Raw genomic sequence first — 18572 nt, forward strand, 5'->3', positions numbered from 1 at the left:
AGAGTTGTGTGTGTGTGTGTGAGTGTGTGTGTTTACAGTGCTTGGTCCACAAGCCCCCAGAACAGACACACCACAAACTGTAAAGTATTAGTCTGTTTAATATGTTTGTTGTCATTCCTGATCACAGACAGCAAGCGCCAGGACACCATCAATACTGACATCATCACATCATCACACCACCAAAGCGTCAAAGAGCTTTTAACACCATACTATACACAGAGCTTTTAACTACACCAGACACACAGCTTTCCACATGATCCAACAAGGTCATAATAATCACTGTTTTCATCACAGGCACCACCAACATATTATTCACCCCACCTTCATCCTCATCTTAATATTAAACATCTTAATAACAGTAAAAGATTTCAAGTGATCGTGCTGTGGTGTCATTCCAGGCAATCGACAGGTGGCACAGAAATTCATTAGTTAAAAAATACAGCAGATTAACCATAAACATAGAACCACAATTATATACAACATGGTTGGGGGTGGGTAGACACAAACAGGAGGTCAGGGGTTATAGGGCAAATAGGAGAGGTGAGAGGCGAAACAGGCAATCATCAGTTGAAGCAACAATAAAGCTAACCACACCTCAGTTTTTTGTAAACAAGCTGAGGAATAGGGCTGAAGAAATGTAACCACTCTCAAATTTAAAGACAGAGCTGTGGACTTTGGCAAGGACTGACCATCCTTTCTTTATCCAACCATAACTGACCATTTTTTAAAGCTATACGTTGTTTGTCTACTTTGTTCACAAACACTGGTGTAAAACAAGCTGATATGTTAAGTTCTGATTGGGTACAACAGTGGTAAGATGCTCATGAGGTATTTATCGGTACATTTCTTCAATAATCAATGTTTACAAATCATGAATGGATATGTCCAACTAATGCAGCTGTGGATGAACCCTTTAAAAGGTAAAACAGCCGTCACCTAAACAGACTCACCCCGCCCCTCATCTTCTATTGGCTAGAAGAGTGGCCCATCTGACCCCTGTGATTAAAGGTTAGGGTGCTGAAGCAGTGATATGATTTTGAACATGTTATAACACACAGGCTAAGCCTGTTACAAACCAGAGTGTAACATAGTGTGGGAGTGGGTTGTTAGGTTAAATACCTCAGGTAACACAGACAATCAACCAATCAGAAACTGTACTGCTTTGATCTCACAAAAGGTTTAGGTGTTCTTTATTACTTTAGATAAACTCATCAGATTATTAAGTGCAACAGTCCTGTCCATTCTCTCTTCCTCTCTCCCTCCCTCTCTCCAGCCAGAAACCAGCCCATTGGTTCCAAAACTCACTTTGGCAAAATTCATTGTAAATTTGATCAATCAATCTATCGATTAGTAACCAGTACTTCTCTAACCCTGTGGTAGTAAAATCAGTGCAGTTTTCCTGGTTGTCATGGAAATGTACAAAAACACTGTCAGTTGCCATGGCTCTCCCACGGTTACCAGATGCCACTGGAACGGCCGCCGGGCGGGGCCAGGATTCGTGCAGAGGACCTCTTTGGGACATGGTCGTCCACCTGGTTGCCTGATCAGGAAAAGGAGATAAAGATTACCTCGGTGACAGAGTCACATTGTGTGTGTGTGTGTACACATGTTGAGGCGTTTTTATGCTTTAATTCCCAGAGGACAGACAACAGGGAAGACAGACGAGGCGTTGTTTGGCCGCAGTAAACCGTTCGCCGACGGTGGGGGTGCAGACCATAAGGACCCTGGTGTCTCTCATTCAGACGGATGTGTCTGTGTTCAGCGGTGCTCCAACAACAAACAGAGGGCACTCTAAACTCTCCAGTTGCTCCAGGAATTTTGCTGCTCAGCAGTGAATGCTCCAGGAATGTGGCTGTGCAGCAAAGAATGTTGCTGCTCAGCAGGAAATGCTCCAGGAATGTGGCTGCTCAGCAAGGAATGCTCCAGGAATGTTGCTGCTCAGCAGGCAATGCTCCAGGAATGTTGCTGCTCAGCAGGCAATGCTCCAGGAATGTTGCTGCTCTGCAGGCAATGCTCCAGGAATGTTGCTGCTCAGCAGGGAATGTTCCAGGAATGTGTCTGCTCAGCAGGGAATGCTCCAGGAATGTTGCTGCGCAGCAGGGAATGCTCCAGGAATGCTTGTGGTGCATTCGACACAGTAACTTACAGTTGCGCCAGGATTATTTGGCTGCTGTATCAAACTGGCTCAAACTGGGATCCTTTAACTGTGATGTAGATCTCATCTCTCTCATCTCATCTTCATCCGCTTATCTGGTATCGGGTCGTGGGGGCAGCAGCTCCAGCAGGGGACCCCAAACTTCCCTTTCCCGAGCCACATTTGCCAGCTCTGACTGGGGGATCCCAAGGCGTTCCCAGGCCAGTGTCAAAATATAATCTCTCCACCTAGTCCTGGGCCTACTCCGAGGTCTCCTCCCAGCTGGACGTGCCTAGAACACCTCCCTTGGGAGACGTTCTGGGGGCATCCTTACCAGATGCCCGAACCACCTCAACTGGCTCCTTTCGACGCAAAGGAGCAGCGGCTCTACTCCGAGTTCCACAAAGATGGCTGAGCTTCTCACCCTATCCCTAAGAGAGAAGCCTGGCACCCTTCTGAGAAAACCATTTTCAGCCGCTTGTACTCGCAATTTTGTTCTTTCGGTCTTGACCCAGCCTTCATGACCATAGGTGAGGGTAGGAAGAAAAGGAAGAAAAAAGAAAACCAGCAGGCTCCGGGCCTCGTAGGGTAAGATTTGATTACACCTGGTCTAGGGTGTACTTTAACCTTTACCTTTATGGTCCTTGCTGCTTTTATGCAAGCAAGCAGGTCTGGTATATTTGAAAGGTCTAAGATGTACTTTGAACCATCAGGCATTATTATGCAGCACATGCCATAACATTCAGGAAACAAGTGGGCACTCAAACTATGGTGTTGGTCTAGGGAAAAAGATGGCTTCATTAATAATACAGGGGAAAGTGGAAATTCTTATGTGCTCCTTTTTCCACTGCAAGTAAACAAGACGTCACTTTTCCTAAACTAGAGTGTTGATGAATAAGGTGTTTAGCAACATTGTGTGACATTCACTGTAAGTTTGATTGTGAACAAGGCTCCTGAGCAAGGGTATTTAGCTACTGAGATGTAGATCATGAACTAAATACCAAATTAATGTGTTTCACGTTAATTAAGCATGCAATAAAAACAACTGAAGAGTCAGGAAGGAGTCTAAACCTACAACAGGAAGGAGTCTAAACCTATAACAGGAAGGAGTCTAAACCTATAACAGGAAGCAGTCGTACCTGAGAGGCTGAAGGAAGACTCATGCAGATCTCTGACTCCAACGTGGGCCCTGGCGCAGACCCTAGGGGGCGTGTCCCCATCTGCTTGCCCCGCCTCCTTCTTCCCATTATTCACTGAGGCAATCTCACCCGAGTAGGGAGGGCGGTCCACACCCTTTACCACTTGACTCTGACAGAGAACGAGACAGAGAGAGACAGAGAGAGAGAAATAGAGAGAATTCAATTTCACAAAGACTAAAAACAGAGTTTTAACAACAACAAATCGAACTGCGTGGGTGTGTGGGTGTACCTTCTCTCTCTGCACCATCTTCTTATACAGGTAATCTGGGAAGGTGCGTAGAGGGTAGAACTTCCCAGAACCCTCTGCACACATGAATGCTCCGTTCTCACACACCAGCCGGCCGCGGCTGATGGTTACCAAGGGAACGCCATGACAACGCAAGCCCTCATACAGATTGAAGTCTCCGCCTTGTGCCTGGGTTGTCACAGAGATGGTCCTGTTGAGAGACAGTGGGTCAGCAACGAGCCACTTCCACAACAATGTCACAACCACCATTACAGCTCCATGACCTCAACACCATAATCACCATCACAGCTCCATGACCTCAACACTATAACCACCGTCATAGCTCCATGACCTCAATACCATAATCACCATCACAGCTCCATGACCTCAACACTATAACCACCGTCACAGCTCCATGACCTCAATACCATAATCACCATCACAGCTCCATGACCTTAACATTATAACCACCATTACAGCTCCCCAACCTCAAAAACCACAACCACCATTAGAGCTCCCTGACCTCAACATCACAACATCTCAACATCACAACAGCTCAACACCATAACCACTGTCACAGTTAACCAAACACCAGTTGGTTCCTGACCATGACCTCCTGTTGGTTCCTGACTTCCTGTTGGTTCCTGACTTCCTGTTGGTTCCTGGCCTGTTGGTTCCTAACATCCTGTTGGTTCCTGATCCTGACCTCCTGTTGGTTCCTGACCCTGACCTGTTGGTTCCTGACCCTGACCTCCTGTTGGTTCCTAACATCCTGTTGGTTCCTGATCCTGACCTCCTGTTGGTTCCTGACCCTGACCTGTTGGTTTCTGACCCTGACCTCCAGTTGGTTCTTTACCTCCTGTTGGTTCCTGACCCTGACCTGTTGGTTCCTGACTTCCTGTTGGTTCATGACCTGTTGTTTCCTAACCTCCTGTTGGTTCTCTACCTCCTGTTGGTTCCTGACCCTGGCCTCCTGTTGGTTCCTGACCTCTTGTTGGTTCTTTACCTCCAGTTGGTTCCTGACCCTGACCTCCTGTTGGTTCTTTACCCTGACCTGTTGGTTCCTGACCCTGACCTGGCCATGTGAAAGGTACATTATAATGCACTGCCATGAACAAAGTAAATGAATGTGTGCACCTGGTTTGATCTGGGTCCCACACCAGCAGGTCAGCATCGGCTCCAGGTATGATACGGCCTTTACGAGGATAGAGGTTGTAGATCTTAGCTGCATTGGAACTCGTCACGGCAACAAACCTATTCTCATCCATCTTCCCGCCCACCTGTCAGGTCAACCACTCAGCATCAGGGGTTTGTTTTCAATGGTTTTGGACGTGCCTTTAAACCTAAGTGATACCTAGAAAGTGCTGTATGAAGTTGTGATAAAATCCTACAGTCTCATTGCTGCTACCAGAGTAGTAGGTAACTGAAAAGCTAGTTTTTTATCGTTTTTCTTTTTTAACCACTAAAATACATACATTTGCCACACTTTTATAAACACATATTTCATAAATAATATAATGTTGCACAGCTACATACTGGTCGCATTTTAAAGCCTTGCATGCCTGTGTTTGTGTGCTTGTGTGTGTTTGTGTGCATGTGTGTGCTTGTTGTACCACTCCTCTTTCCCAGATGACGCTCATCCTGTCCTGAACACCGGCCACTCCATGAGGAATCTTAGTGAAGTCATCTTTACCCAGACTCCTTTGCTTCGTACTGAAAGGACGGTGGTCGGACGCCACCGTGCTCAGAGTGTCACTAAACAGGAAACTCACCATCAACGCCTGTGCAATGTGTGTGTGTGTGTGTATGCTTGCATGCTGGTGTGCGTGTGTGTACATACTTGCCCAGCAGCCCCATCAGGTAATTCGGTGTGCTGGGGTCAAGGCGGAGCGGAGGAGCTAGGACATGATTGGCTGCATGAGCCCAGTCCTTGTGGTAGTACTGCATGCCACTGAGCACAGCGTGAGCTACTGACGTCTCGCCATACACCACCTTACCTAAACAAACACAAAAAAAAAAAAAACACAAACACACACAAAGCTTTAGCTAGTCCTCTTGGAATTAGCTAGTCCACGCAGCATTAGCTAGTCATCAGAGCGTTAGCTAGTTCTCACAGCATTAACTAGTCCACAAAGCTTTAGCTAGTCCTCTTGGAATTAGCTAGTCCACGCAGCGTTAGCTAGTCATCAGAGCGTTAGCTAGTTCTCACAGCATTAACTAGTCCACAAAGCTTTAGCTAGTCCACAGACTGTTAGTTAGTTCTCACGGCGTTAGCTAGTCCAAACAGCGTAGCTAGTCCCCACAGCTTTAGTGGGTTTTCACAACATTAGCTATTCCTTACAGTGTTCTAAATCAGGCTTCCAGATGATATACTCACCCTGCATCTTGGCAGCAGCGATGACATCACCAGCCGACATACTGGACACGTTCACCAGGTTCATTGGACAGTGGGCCTGGAAAACACGTATACTAGTTCTGCGAGGTCCAGATATAGCCCTCACAAATGTTGTAACCCATGGCAAACCATGACTAGGGAGGACATTTAATGTGTTTTTTAGGCTTGCGGTAAGGGTCATTTAGGGTCATAATAGGGTTTTAGAGATTAAGGTAAGGGTTAAGGTTGGGTTTAGAATATATGAAATTGTTAATGGAAATTAATTATGATCTCAAAAAGTCCTCACAGGTATAGTAAAACAAGCGTGTGCACACACACACACACACACACACAGAGACACATATACAGAAAGACCAAAAGATACAAAAATACACACCATGTATGAATTTTGGTTCAAATCATACTCGTCACTTAACTTGGCCTGTTACATTTGATATGATTTTCCATTTTAAGTAAACATAAATACATAAAAAAGAATGATCCTGTAGTTGGTTGGGCCGTAATTGAATTAATATGTTGTGATTTAACCAGATCATTTATCAAGGTCATTTAACCACATATTGACAGGTCTTTTCCTCTCCATGGTTTCATAAACCTGCACATGACCCATTTTATCCAGATCAAACACAATGTATTTAACTTTGGTAACCTCTAAACCTTTTAGTGATGGTGACCTTTAACCCTTACCCTGTTATTGCTAATGATCTTCACCCCTTACGCTGTTAGCAATGGTGAACTTTAACCCTGATCCTGTTAGCGATGGTGACCTTTAACCCTCACCCTGTTATTGGTGTTGACTTTTAACTCTAACCCTGTTAGTGACGGTAACCTTTACCCTGTAAGTGATGGTGACCTTTAACCCTAACCCTGTTATTGGTGTTGATTTTTAACCCTTACCCTGTTAGTGATGGCGACCTTTAACCCTTACCCTGTTAGTGATGATGACCTTTAACCCTTACCCTGTTAGCGATGGTGATGGCTCGATGTGTGGCCTCTGCCTCCAGCTGTTTTGAAAGAAAACAGAGAAACTTAGATACTTATTAAGATGTATATTTTAATAAATTAGCTGAAGTTTTACCCACAGTGATTTATATACATTAGGGACTGCATATATGTCCATACACAGCAGTGTATAATTTTTTTTAACACTGGGAGAAGAGGGGATGAATGAGTAAATAGGGAGATTAGATAGCCATGGTCATACTCATGGGGATATGATGGTAGGAGGCGTGGTGCTATGTTGCTGACAGAGACTAATTATCATTTAAAAGGAATGAATGTGCATTCTAGAACTCATTATAGCAAATCAGCAACAAGTATTCAACACTGCTGCCAAGTATAACATTAGTAATTTAGCCAGTTAAAATTAATAAATGTAATAAAGTAATGAAAGTAATAATAGCGTTTCTGTAAATAGGTACACTTCACCACCAGAGGGCAGCATATAGAAACCTTGTGGTTTATTTTATTTTTGTGCATACATACATTGTGCACAGAGCCAAAACTGCCTAGGACACTTAACTAAAGTAGTTAACTTTATTTTAGCGCTTTGAAAAATCAAAAGTTTTTTTGCTTATCCACTACACATAACACCCCATCTTAAATGAGGATTCAAGTGATTTAGCAGAGTAGCTGTTCCATTTTCCCTCTCTGTCTCCTTAGTCACCTCCTCAGGTCGGCTGATCTCCATGCCCTCAGGTCCACTGATCCCCAGGTCCAAAGCCTCTTTACTGCCCTGGTAAAACACAAACACACTGTCATTCTTCTTTGTGACACCTGTGCGTGTGCGTTTCTTTGTGTGTGTGTGTGTGTGTGTGTGTGTGTACCTCTGCAACCAGCTCTCCGTTCTCTGCATGGATCCTGGCCACGGCTCCTATGTCCTTGCAGCTCAGTAAGGACTGGTAGAGCTCAGAGTCTCGCAGCATCAGGGTGTCTTTATACGCCATAAACATCTGGAACGAGTTCACGCCTCGTTCACGCACCAGGGACTCCATTTCGGCACGTACCTACAGGGGTTAGGGGTCAGAGGTTAGAGGTAAGGTGTCAGGGTAGGAATACTTATCAGGCCTGTAATAATGAATTTATCATGCCTATAATAATGAACGTATCAGGCCTGTAATAACGAAAGTATCAGGCCTGTAACAATGAACTGATCAGGCCTGTAATAATAAACATATCAGGCCTGTAATAATGAATGTATCAGGCCTGTAATAATGAACTGATCGGGCCTGTAACAATTAACTGATCGGGCCTGTAACAATTAACTGATCGGGCCTGTAATAATGAACATATCAGGCCTGTAATAATGAACCGATCGGGTCTGTAATAGTGGAGTGTGTGTCTGTAATAGTGGGGTGTGTGTCTGTAATAGTGGAGTGTGTCTGTAATAGTGAGGGGGGGTGTCTGTAATAGTGGGGTGTGTGTCTGTAATAGTGGAGTGTGTGTCTGTAATAGTGGGGTGTGTGTCTGTAATAGTGGGGTGTGTGTCTGTAATAGTGGAGTGTGTGTCTGTAATAGTGGGGTGTGTGTCTGTAATAGTGGAGTGTGTGTCTGTAATAGTGGGGTGTGTGTCTGTAATAGTGGAGTGTGTGTCTGTAATAGTGGGGTGTGTGTCTGTAATAGTGGGGTGTGTTTCTGTAATAGTGGAGTGTGTGTCTGTAATAGTGGGGTGTGTGTCTGTAATAGTGGGGTGTGTGTCTGTAATAGTGGAGTGTGTGTCTGTAATAGTGGGGTGTGTGTCTGTAATAGTGGAGTGTGTGTCTGTAATAGTGGGGTGTGTGTCTGTAATAGTGGAGTGTGTGTCTGTAATAGTGGGGTGTGTGTCTGTAATAGTGGGGTGTGTTTCTGTAATAGTGGAGTGTGTGTCTGTAATAGTGGGGTGTGTGTCTGTAATAGTGGAGTGTGTGTCTGTAATAGTGGGGTGTGTGTCTGTAATAGTGGAGTGTGTGTCTGTAATAGTGGAGTGTGTGTCTGTAATAGTGGGGTGTGTGTCGGTAATAGTGGAGTGTGTGTCTGTAATAGTGGAGTGTGTGTCTGTAATAGTGGGGTGTGTGTCTGTAATAGTGGAGTGTGTGTCTGTAATAGTGGGGTGTGTGTCTGTAATAGTGGGGTGTGTGTCTGTAATAGTGGAGTGTGTGTCTGTAATAGTGGGGTGTGTGTCGGTAATAGTGGAGTGTGTGTCTGTAATAGTGGAGTGTGTGTCCGTAATAGTGGGGTGTGTGTCTGTAATAGTGGAGTGTGTGTCTGTAATAGTGGGGTGTGTGTCTGTAATAGTGGGGTGTGTGTCTGTAATAGTGGGGTGTGTGTCGGTAATAGTGGAGTGTGTGTCTGTAATAGTGGAGTGTGTGTCTGTAATAGTGGGGTGTGTGTCGGTAATAGTGGAGTGTGTGTCTGTAATAGTGGGGTGTGTGTCTGTAATAGTGGAGTGTGTGCCTGTAATAGTGGGGGGGTGTCTGTAATAGTGGGGTGTGTGTCTGTAATAGTGGAGTGTGTGTCTGTAATAGTGGAGTGTGTGTCTGTAATAGTGGGGGGGTGTCTGTAATAGTGGGGTGTGTGTCTGTAATAGTGGAGTGTGTGTCTGTAATAGTGGGGTGTGTGTCTGTAATAGTGGGGTGTGTGTCGGTAATAGTGGAGTGTGTGTCTGTAATAGTGGAGTGTGTGTCTGTACCTTGGGCCCCCACCGGGTCACACCAACGTGCAGGCTGTAATCGCAGCAGGTTTTTGGGTCAGCCAGAGACCTGACCTTCTCATAGGCCTCCACCAGGGAGCTGTCTTTGTCCGGGAGGACCAGTGAAATTACCATGGTGGTCCCGCCCAACAGCGCCGCCTGGAGGATGAGAGCAACAGAGAAACATTATTCTGTCTTATTATCCACATTATATAATTGATTTGATCTGTCTAGTATACGGTTACACCTTCAAGCCAAGCCGTGGAATTGAATAAAAAAGAGAAAAACAGAGAGGGAGTTACAGAAAGAGAGAAAGAATGAGAGTGAAAGACAGAAAGGGGAGACAGAGAAAAATAAAGTGAGACAGGGAGGGGAGTAGGGTAGAGAGAGGGAGGGGAGACAGAGAGGGGAGAGAGGGGAGGGAGGGGAGACAGGGTGATGAGAGGGGAGACAGGGTGATGAGAGGGTAGAGAGAGGGGAGACAGAGAGGGGAGACAGGGTGATGAGAGGGTAGAGAGAGGGGAGACAGAGAGGGGAGACAGAGAGGGGAGACAGGGTGGAGAGAGGGGAGACAGGGTGATGAAGGGGGGGGGTAGAGAGGTAGGTCTGTAATATTATTGCTTTTAGAGGGAGGAGGATGACTCACCCAACCCTGGGGGATATGACAGATCCGTTAGATACAAACACAAAATCAAGCTCTCTTTGATCACACACTGTCAAATTAACTTACATCCAACCTCCCCTCTCCTCTCCTGTCCCCTCACCTCCCCTCTCCTCTCCTGTCCCCTCCCCTCTCCTGTCCCCTCACCTCCCCTCTCCCCCCTCTACTTGCTCTACTCTCTGCTCTCTCTCCACTCATCTCTTCCTTCTATCTCTTCTTTTCTCTCTCCTCTCATTCCAGTGTTCCGGTCTTTCTTGTTTACATTGCCAAGTCCACTGCTGTGTGTGTGTGTGTGTATGCGTGTATGTGTATGTGTGTGTGTGTGTGTGTGTGTGTGTGTGTGTATGTGTGTATGTGTATGTGTGTGTGTGTGTGAGTTTGGTAATTGTAAGCCATCAATGACATTCTAACCATCTCCACAGCAACACGCACACACTTGCACACACACAAACACACACACACAGTGCTTCCTGATTCCCACAGACCGAGAAGGAGGGGGGCAGGGAAGGCTGGGGGGTTGGTTGTCATGGCATTGAGGTCATGGGGGAAAACATATGGAGGATTTCTGTGAACCCCTCATCTCCAGCCTACCCCCCCAGACATTCCATCACTATCAATCTGACTAGCAACACACCCTAAAACAACAACTAACCCACCAACAAACACGCATCCTCTTTCATTTCCTAAACCAGACTCCTGTCCATTCTCTCTCTTCTCTCCCTCCCCCTCGCTCCTTTCTTTCTTTTCTCTTTCTCCCTCGCTCCGTTCTTTCTTTCAGAGGAATGCAGAATATTAAAAATCAACCAATAACAACTGAACACTGAGCAACTGCTGGGGGGGTGAAGAGAGAGAGAGAGAGAGAGAGCGAGAGAGAGCGGGGGTGTGGAGGACAGCTGTGGATTCAGTGGATTCCTTTCATACACTAGAATTAACACAACGCAAAATGTGGGTGTGTGTTTGTGTGTTTGCGTGAAGGCGTGTGTGTGTTTGTGTGTGTGTGTGTACCTTGGTGCCACTGTAGAAGTCATCCTGGCTCCTGGCGTTCATGAAGTTCTGCTGTAGGTGGACTGAGGTATCGATTCCACCCGGCATCACCAACTTCCCTGATGCATCAATCACCTTGGCCCCGCCCGGAATCATCAACTCCCGCCCCACCTGGCACGACAACAACACGGGTCATCTCTTCCGGCACACATCTTACCGTAGCGGCACCAGCCCGCTGCTCTGTGGCTTCTAACCAGGGGGATATAATCTTGCCACCGTCGGCAGTGAGGTCGTTATTAACCAGGTCAGGGGCTTTTTAAATAACTGAGATGTCCGCGTTAAAATGTCCATGCATATTCAGGAGGCTAGCAGGCTTCTCACTCAGCCGTGAACATGTGTGCTGCTCCCTGGACAAATCAGCAGCCCCACTGACATCCACCTGCGGCTGAAGTAAAGGACCAGTCAAGGACAGAGGGGGTTTATGGGGGTGGGGAACACTGTTAGCATCACCACTGCCCTTTGAAATAAATTATTCAAAGTCTGCTCAGGAATGTTTCGGAGGTAACGGTTTGTTCAGTACAAAACATTACCCTACATAGAAAACTGAACAGCAGCTGGTGATGTGCTGCTAGTTAATATAATTACTGTGTTGATATGGTGTTGGTTGCTATGCTGTAGTTGCCATGGTTATATAGTGTTGGTTACTATGTTACCATGGTGATTTTGTGTTGGTTGCTATGGTGTATTTATCGTGGTGGCATGGTTTTGTTACTATAGTTACTATGGGGATATGGTGTTACTACTATAGATACTACATGTATAATGACGTGGAGTTGATACCATAGTGACATGATGTTGTTACTATTATGATGTGGCTGTAAGTAAATTGATGTTATAGTGTTGTTACTACGGTAATATGGTGTTGTTACTACGGTAATAAGGTGTTATTCATTTGAATAAGTTCAACCTGCTGAATGGTCCCGTTCTCGATGTAAACATCTGCTTCCTGTGTGACATCATCGTTGACCACCTTCCCTCCTTTAATTAGGATCCTCATGGAGCCAGAGTTAGACATTCTGTCACCTGAGAGATGGAGGGATGGAAGAGCAGAGGATGGAGAGGAGGAGAGGGGAGGGGGAGGTATGTGGAGAAGGGGAGGAGGGGAGGTGAGACATATCTAATCTGATTTAACAGTAAATCCACTAAAGACAACTAATTGGGATGAAATGTGTTTGTGAATAATTTGACATACTGAACTTTAACAGAGACTCTTCCTCTCTGACTCATGACATACAACACAGACTCTCTCTCTGACTCATGACATACAACACAGACTCTCTATCTGACTCATGACATACAACACAGACTCTCTCTGACTCATGACATACAACACAGACTCTCTATCTGACTCATGACATACAACACAGACTCTCTATCTGACTCATGACATACAACACAGACTCTCTCTGACTCATGACATACAACACAGACTCTCTATCTGACTCATGACATACAACACAGACTCTCTCTGACTCATGACATACAACACAGACACTCTCTGACTCATGACATACAACACAGACTCTCTCTGACTCATGACATACAACACAGACTCTCTATCTGACTCATGACATACAACACAGACTCTCTATCTGACTCATGACATACAACACAGACTCTCTATCTGATTCATGACATACAACACAGACTATATCTGACTCATGACATACAACACAGACTCTCTATCTGATTCATGACATACAACACAGACTCTCTCTGACTCATGACATACAACACAGACTCTATCTGACTCATGACATACAACACAGACTCTCTATCTGATTCATGACATACAACACAGACTCTCTATCTGACTCATGACATACAACACAGACTCTATCTGACTCATGACATACAACACAGACTCTATCTGACTCATGACATACAACACAGACTCTCTATCTGATTCATGACATACAACACAGACTCTATCTGACTCATGACATACAACACAGACTCTCTCTGACTCCTGACATACAACACAGACTCTCTATCTGACTCCTGACATACACCACAGACTCTCTCTCAGATTCATGACATACAACACAAACTCTCCCAGCCTTTCTTGGTTTTTAATGTTTTAAATATTTCAGAGCAGATCTATTATTCTCAAATCTATAATTTACATGGAGCGAGCACGACATGGAGGTAGGGAGAGATGTGGCGAGGACGGTCTTTAAAATGTTTCTCCTCTATGCTCCTGCATATCTCCCTCTTCCCCTCTTTCTCTCACTCAATCTCTCCCCCTCCTTCCCCCTCTCTCCTGTTTTCCATCCCTCATCCCTCTCTCCCTGATTCTCTGCATCTCTCCATCCCTCCGTCTCTCTTATTCCCTCTCAGTCCTTTGCTCTCTCTCTTAATATTTCCATGCTGACTCAGACCAGAACAACTTTCTGCATGGATTCATGTGTGTCCATCTGTGTTGTGTGTGTGTTTTGTGTGTGATGAGTGTGTGTTGTGTGTGTGATGAGTGTGTGTTGTGTGTGTGATGGGTGCGTGTGTGTTGTGTGTGTGACGAGTGTGTGTGCTGCAGGGTTGTCTGTGCATTCTACATGGATGAATTGATCTTATGTATTTGAAAATGTGTGTGTGCATATGTCCAATGTGGACATTAAGTACACACACTCTCTGTCCAATACACACTCTCTGTCCAACACACACTCCTAGTTGGCAGGTTAGTGGGCAGGGCTAACATCTGTAAAGAGTCAGAACAGATGGGAAGTGAGTCAGTAGCCCAGGACTGAATGTAGGGCAGAGTGTGTGTGTGTTTGTGTGTTTATGTGTGTGTGTTAATGCGTTTTAACTGAGTGGAGATAGAATTAGACAGCTGCTGGCGCATGACAACCGCCATGTGGGCAGTGATGCGTGTGTGTTGTGTGTGTGCATGCGTTTTGATGTGTGCCACACATCTCGGGGGATGGGGTAATTCTCGGGGATCATGCATGAACGAGCGATCAAAGGATCAACGACAACATGGCCTAACAAGAACACATTCAACTAGAACAATGATATAATAACATCACACACACATAGACACCCACACACGGTTAGTGGGGTTTCAGTGTTGTATCTTCGGCAACCCCCTGACGAGATTTAGGAAATTCACTTTTTTCTTGCGACTGCAACGCGCGTCACTACGGCGGGTGGGCGTGCGTCGTCCGTCCGATAGCTGTTCAGTCAATACCACCCCGCGCTCAAGCCATCATTAATCAAAACAACTTCCCACCGCTATGTACACACACACACACACACACACACACAGGAAAACATTTTTTCTATCACACACTCATCTCTGCTCTCTCAACGTGCTTCCAATGGAATCACTGACTTACATAACACAAACACACACATAGTCCAGACGCAGCCAATTACCTACATCATTTAATTGCTCAGTGGACGGGAATGCTGTCCTAGAAATACACTGAGATTAATGAACTGACATAATGTGTATATCAATTGAAATAGATAATGAATCAATTAAAAGAAAGCGAACCCTGAACAGCCAAGCGTTAGTATGCGTGCGTGCGTGTGCTGGGCGAGCAAGACCAAGGATCCTCCGGCTGGCCACATTATGTAGCTTACAGAACGCTCTTACTCTGTTATATCGTATTAAGAGTTAACAATAAAAAATAACAGTTTGTTCACGTTTAGCAGAGCAAAAATATCTGATTCCTACCTTCGACCTGATTCCCAAATACACCACTTTCTGAAAAGAGCCAGTCTCTCCGGTCTCCGCGAGCTGAGGACACTGGACAGCTGGCACTGCGCGAGCTGCAGACGCTCCCTCATACGTGAACTTGTCTGACTGTTAGGACGACTGGCCAATCGGGAATAAGGGTCCGGGAAATGGCACCGCCCTTTAGGGGCGTGTCAAGTCTCATGGGACCAGAGTGTATTAATATATAGCCAGAGAGATGAGAGACGAGATGGCGAGAATAGAGGAGAGATGGACGGAGAGGGAAGAGAATGAAGCTGAACAGCTTCTTCACTGGTAAAGTTATGAGTCTTCTAAAACCAAATCTAGTGGTAACGGGTAACCTGCCCTGGACTGTAAACATCTCATGTGTTGCCAGGGACGCGGGACGCTACAGAAAAGGAACTCTGATTAACTCTTAATATTCCTTCTCTCAGGCTTCTTGGAAGCTAAGCCGTTTGGCTTATTTATAATGTGGATAACAGACAGCTGGCTTGGTAGAAGTAGCTTTTTGTGTGGTCTAGCAATAAATGTATTATTGTCTTAATCTTAACCTGTTGTCTATACTGTATCTTACTGTTATCTCTATTCAGCACTATTGTCCTAATAGCTTAGTTCAACTGTGAATTGCTGGCACAACTGACGGTTCGCAATTCAACTGGGTTTCATGGGTAATTTGTAGCTGTTCTGGTTTGGAGGGCAGTGCCGGGGCTCAAACTGATGATCTGGGCTAAAACATGAACAGTTCTGCCAGAATTGTTCTGTGGAGATTTTGGAGAAAGGGTCGAAGTCTCCACTTCACCCTGACGTCTTACCTTGGGTTATCATATATTTACAACAATAAATTGCTCTTCTCCTTGATGTTTTTACCAAAGCTCCCCATCCTGCGTTTCTACTAAACTTCCCAGAAGGTTAATTCCCAGTCTTCCCAGAAGGCTAATCTTCCTCAGAAGACATTTCCATATCATACAACCATGTGGAATTCCTGGTGTCTGGCTGCATTTTGAGCTTTCAATTTTCAGTCAAAAGGCTTAGTTTAAGGTCACCTCATATTCATACCCCAGAGAAACAGGAAGTCATGGATGACTACTTAAGTGTTCCTAATAACTCAAGATGTGCACGTGAAAATATATAGCAATAAAAAGACACAATTATTTAATTTGCTTCACGAGAATCTGTAGGGGTGCCAAATCGTGACAGCAATTTGTTTTCGAGAAATTTTTTAATTTCTTGTTCACTATAATATTTTATTTTTTTCCTCAACAAAAGGTTGAATTCCTAGAACTCCATTGTCCATTTGTACATTAAATTCACCATCAACATTTTCTTACAGCCTTTTTTGCTCATCTTTTTTATGGAGGTGACAATGATTGTAGGGAACTGTATTCATAAAGCCAATGTTGACATGTTAAGTCTGACCGAATGTTTTGCTAAGTACACTGCCAAGCCATCGGTACACTGAGAATGTTCTGCTTCAGTTTTAGGGGCCCCTAATCAAGATTTGTTGGGAGGGCCCCATCTCATGATGGAAAAAAATTATTCCCCTTGATGGTATAGAGAAATGTGAGTTTGTGTCGATCTTTGACAATCCTGTAACCTGCTGTGGAGTCGTTGTGACAAGGCAAGGATTATAACCGCAAGTAGATTTCCTACAATCTATACATTGTGCCATCTGGGGTGTGTTATTATTATTATTTTACAACAAAGTTCACGCAGTTCTGCTAATGTTGCATAGATTTTTTGTTGCTATTTTACAGCTTAGTGACTTATGCCATGTAAATATTAATTATAACAATTAATTATTAATGCTACATTTAGATGGATGACTGGGACAACCTACTGAGAATGTAATATGATTATTAATGCTATGTTTAGATGGATGACTGGGACAACCTACTGAGAATGTAATATGATTATTAATGCCATGTTTAAATGGATGACTTGGAAAACCTACTGAGAATGTAATATGATTATTAATGCTATGTTTAGATGGATGACTGGGACAACCTACTGAGAATGTAATATGATTATTAATGCTATGTTTAAATGGATGACTTGGACAACCTACTGAGAATGTAATATGATTATTAATGCTATGTTTAGATGGATGACTGGGACAACCTACTGAGAATGTAATATGATTATTAATGCTATGTTTAAATGGATGACTTGGACAACCTACTGAGAATGTAATATGATTATTAATGCTATGTTTAGATGGATGACTGGGACAACCTACTGAGAATGTAATGGACACGGCTAATTGTCAGCTGGTCAAGTGGCTGACATCAAGAAAAAACAGCTGATGCACCTCATTTTTACTTGTGTATCCCATTATGAGTGGTGTGTTCTACTATTCCCAGTAGTTGATTCTACTATTCTTCAGGCATATTCTATTATGAGTGGTGTATTCTACTATTCCCAGTGGTTGATTCTACTATTCTTCAGGTGTATTCCATAATGAGTGGTGTATTCTACTATTCTCAGTGGTTGATTCTACAATTTTTCAGGCATATTCCATTATGAGTGGGGTATTCTTTTGTTCTCAGTGGTGTATTCTACTATTCTCTGTGGTAGATTCTAATATTATCTGTGGTGTATTCCACTGTTCTGTGGTGTATTCTACTATTCTTACTGGCAAATTCTACAACTCTAACCCAAGTAGTATGTTGAAACCCTGACTGAGTTCCTAAAAACTATAATTACTATAAAATTGATAAAAGTGACTGGGGGCCCATGCTATCCTTTACAAGGCTTATGGCTGGGTTGGACCTCCTCTTGAGGATAAAACATAAAGACAGACGGACAGCATCTCTAGGCTAAAACATGAATCATTCTTTATTAACTGTTCATAACAGGTTGAAGTACAAAGTTAAAATTCCTTTAGTTAGTCTTCACAAGATACAATTATAATAACAGTTAAAATGTCTATAGTTATTCCCCACAAGATAATAGAATAATACCACAACTTAAAATACAGCCAGAAAGACAACATATTTCTAAATGTAATTTCTTCTAACTATAGAGTTGTCATATTTTATTTAATCTAACTATAGATTTGTCATATTTTATTGTAGCACCTTTTGAAATATCACAAGTCCTTTGTCTTCAATACACATTTCATTACACCCATGAGATGAGTGTACGTGTCTGAGTGTGTAAATCTGTGTTTAACTCTCTGACAATAATCACCTAAAATAACCACCAGCCAATCACATCACACGACAAATAAACTCACTGCCCCAAGTCCCTCCCCCTACAGTACAACAGACTACTCACAGTCCTGACCCATAGTAACCCATAGCCACCGCTAGTTACCTATAGTAACCAATACACTATTCCACTGTGTCATAGGAGACAGCTGTATTTGTGGCGTGACGGACCACAGTGTTGGAAACAACTCATCAACAGTGTGTTGTGTGTGTTATGTGTGTGATCTGGGTGTGAATCTGGATTGTCTGCGCGCCACAAGACCGTGTTAACCCGCTGAACTAAAGCCTGCCTCTGGGAGGTAGCATAAGTCCCCAGGTCTGAAGTCTAGACATTAAAGAT

General features: G+C 44.1%; 2 protein-coding genes across 2 annotated transcripts; both read right to left on the minus strand.

The window, feature by feature from the left end:
• Positions 1-78: 78 nt before the first annotated feature.
• Positions 79-15116, minus strand: dpysl5b (dihydropyrimidinase like 5b). The gene is made up of 14 exons (XM_029114754.2): positions 15003-15116; positions 12234-12349; positions 11288-11437; positions 9622-9780; positions 7781-7960; positions 7621-7689; positions 6914-6958; positions 5937-6012; positions 5400-5556; positions 5173-5314; positions 4697-4839; positions 3563-3770; positions 3274-3442; positions 79-1540 (listed from the first exon to the last, which is right to left on the minus strand). The coding sequence occupies exons 2-14, from the start codon at positions 12339-12341 to the stop codon at positions 1455-1457; spliced, it is 1692 nt and encodes a 563-aa protein (XP_028970587.2). The 5' UTR covers positions 12342-12349; positions 15003-15116; the 3' UTR covers positions 79-1454.
• On the minus strand, positions 3786-4690 carry LOC109616843 (protein PF14_0175-like). Its single transcript, XM_034287985.1, has 2 exons — positions 4377-4690; positions 3786-4289 (listed from the first exon to the last, which is right to left on the minus strand). The coding sequence occupies exons 1-2, from the start codon at positions 4653-4655 to the stop codon at positions 4140-4142; spliced, it is 429 nt and encodes a 142-aa protein (XP_034143876.1). The 5' UTR covers positions 4656-4690; the 3' UTR covers positions 3786-4139.
• Positions 15117-18572: the final 3456 nt, after the last annotated feature.

This window comes from Esox lucius, chromosome 18, assembly GCF_011004845.1.
Source record: "Esox lucius isolate fEsoLuc1 chromosome 18, fEsoLuc1.pri, whole genome shotgun sequence".
Lineage (NCBI taxonomy): Eukaryota > Metazoa > Chordata > Actinopteri > Esociformes > Esocidae > Esox > Esox lucius.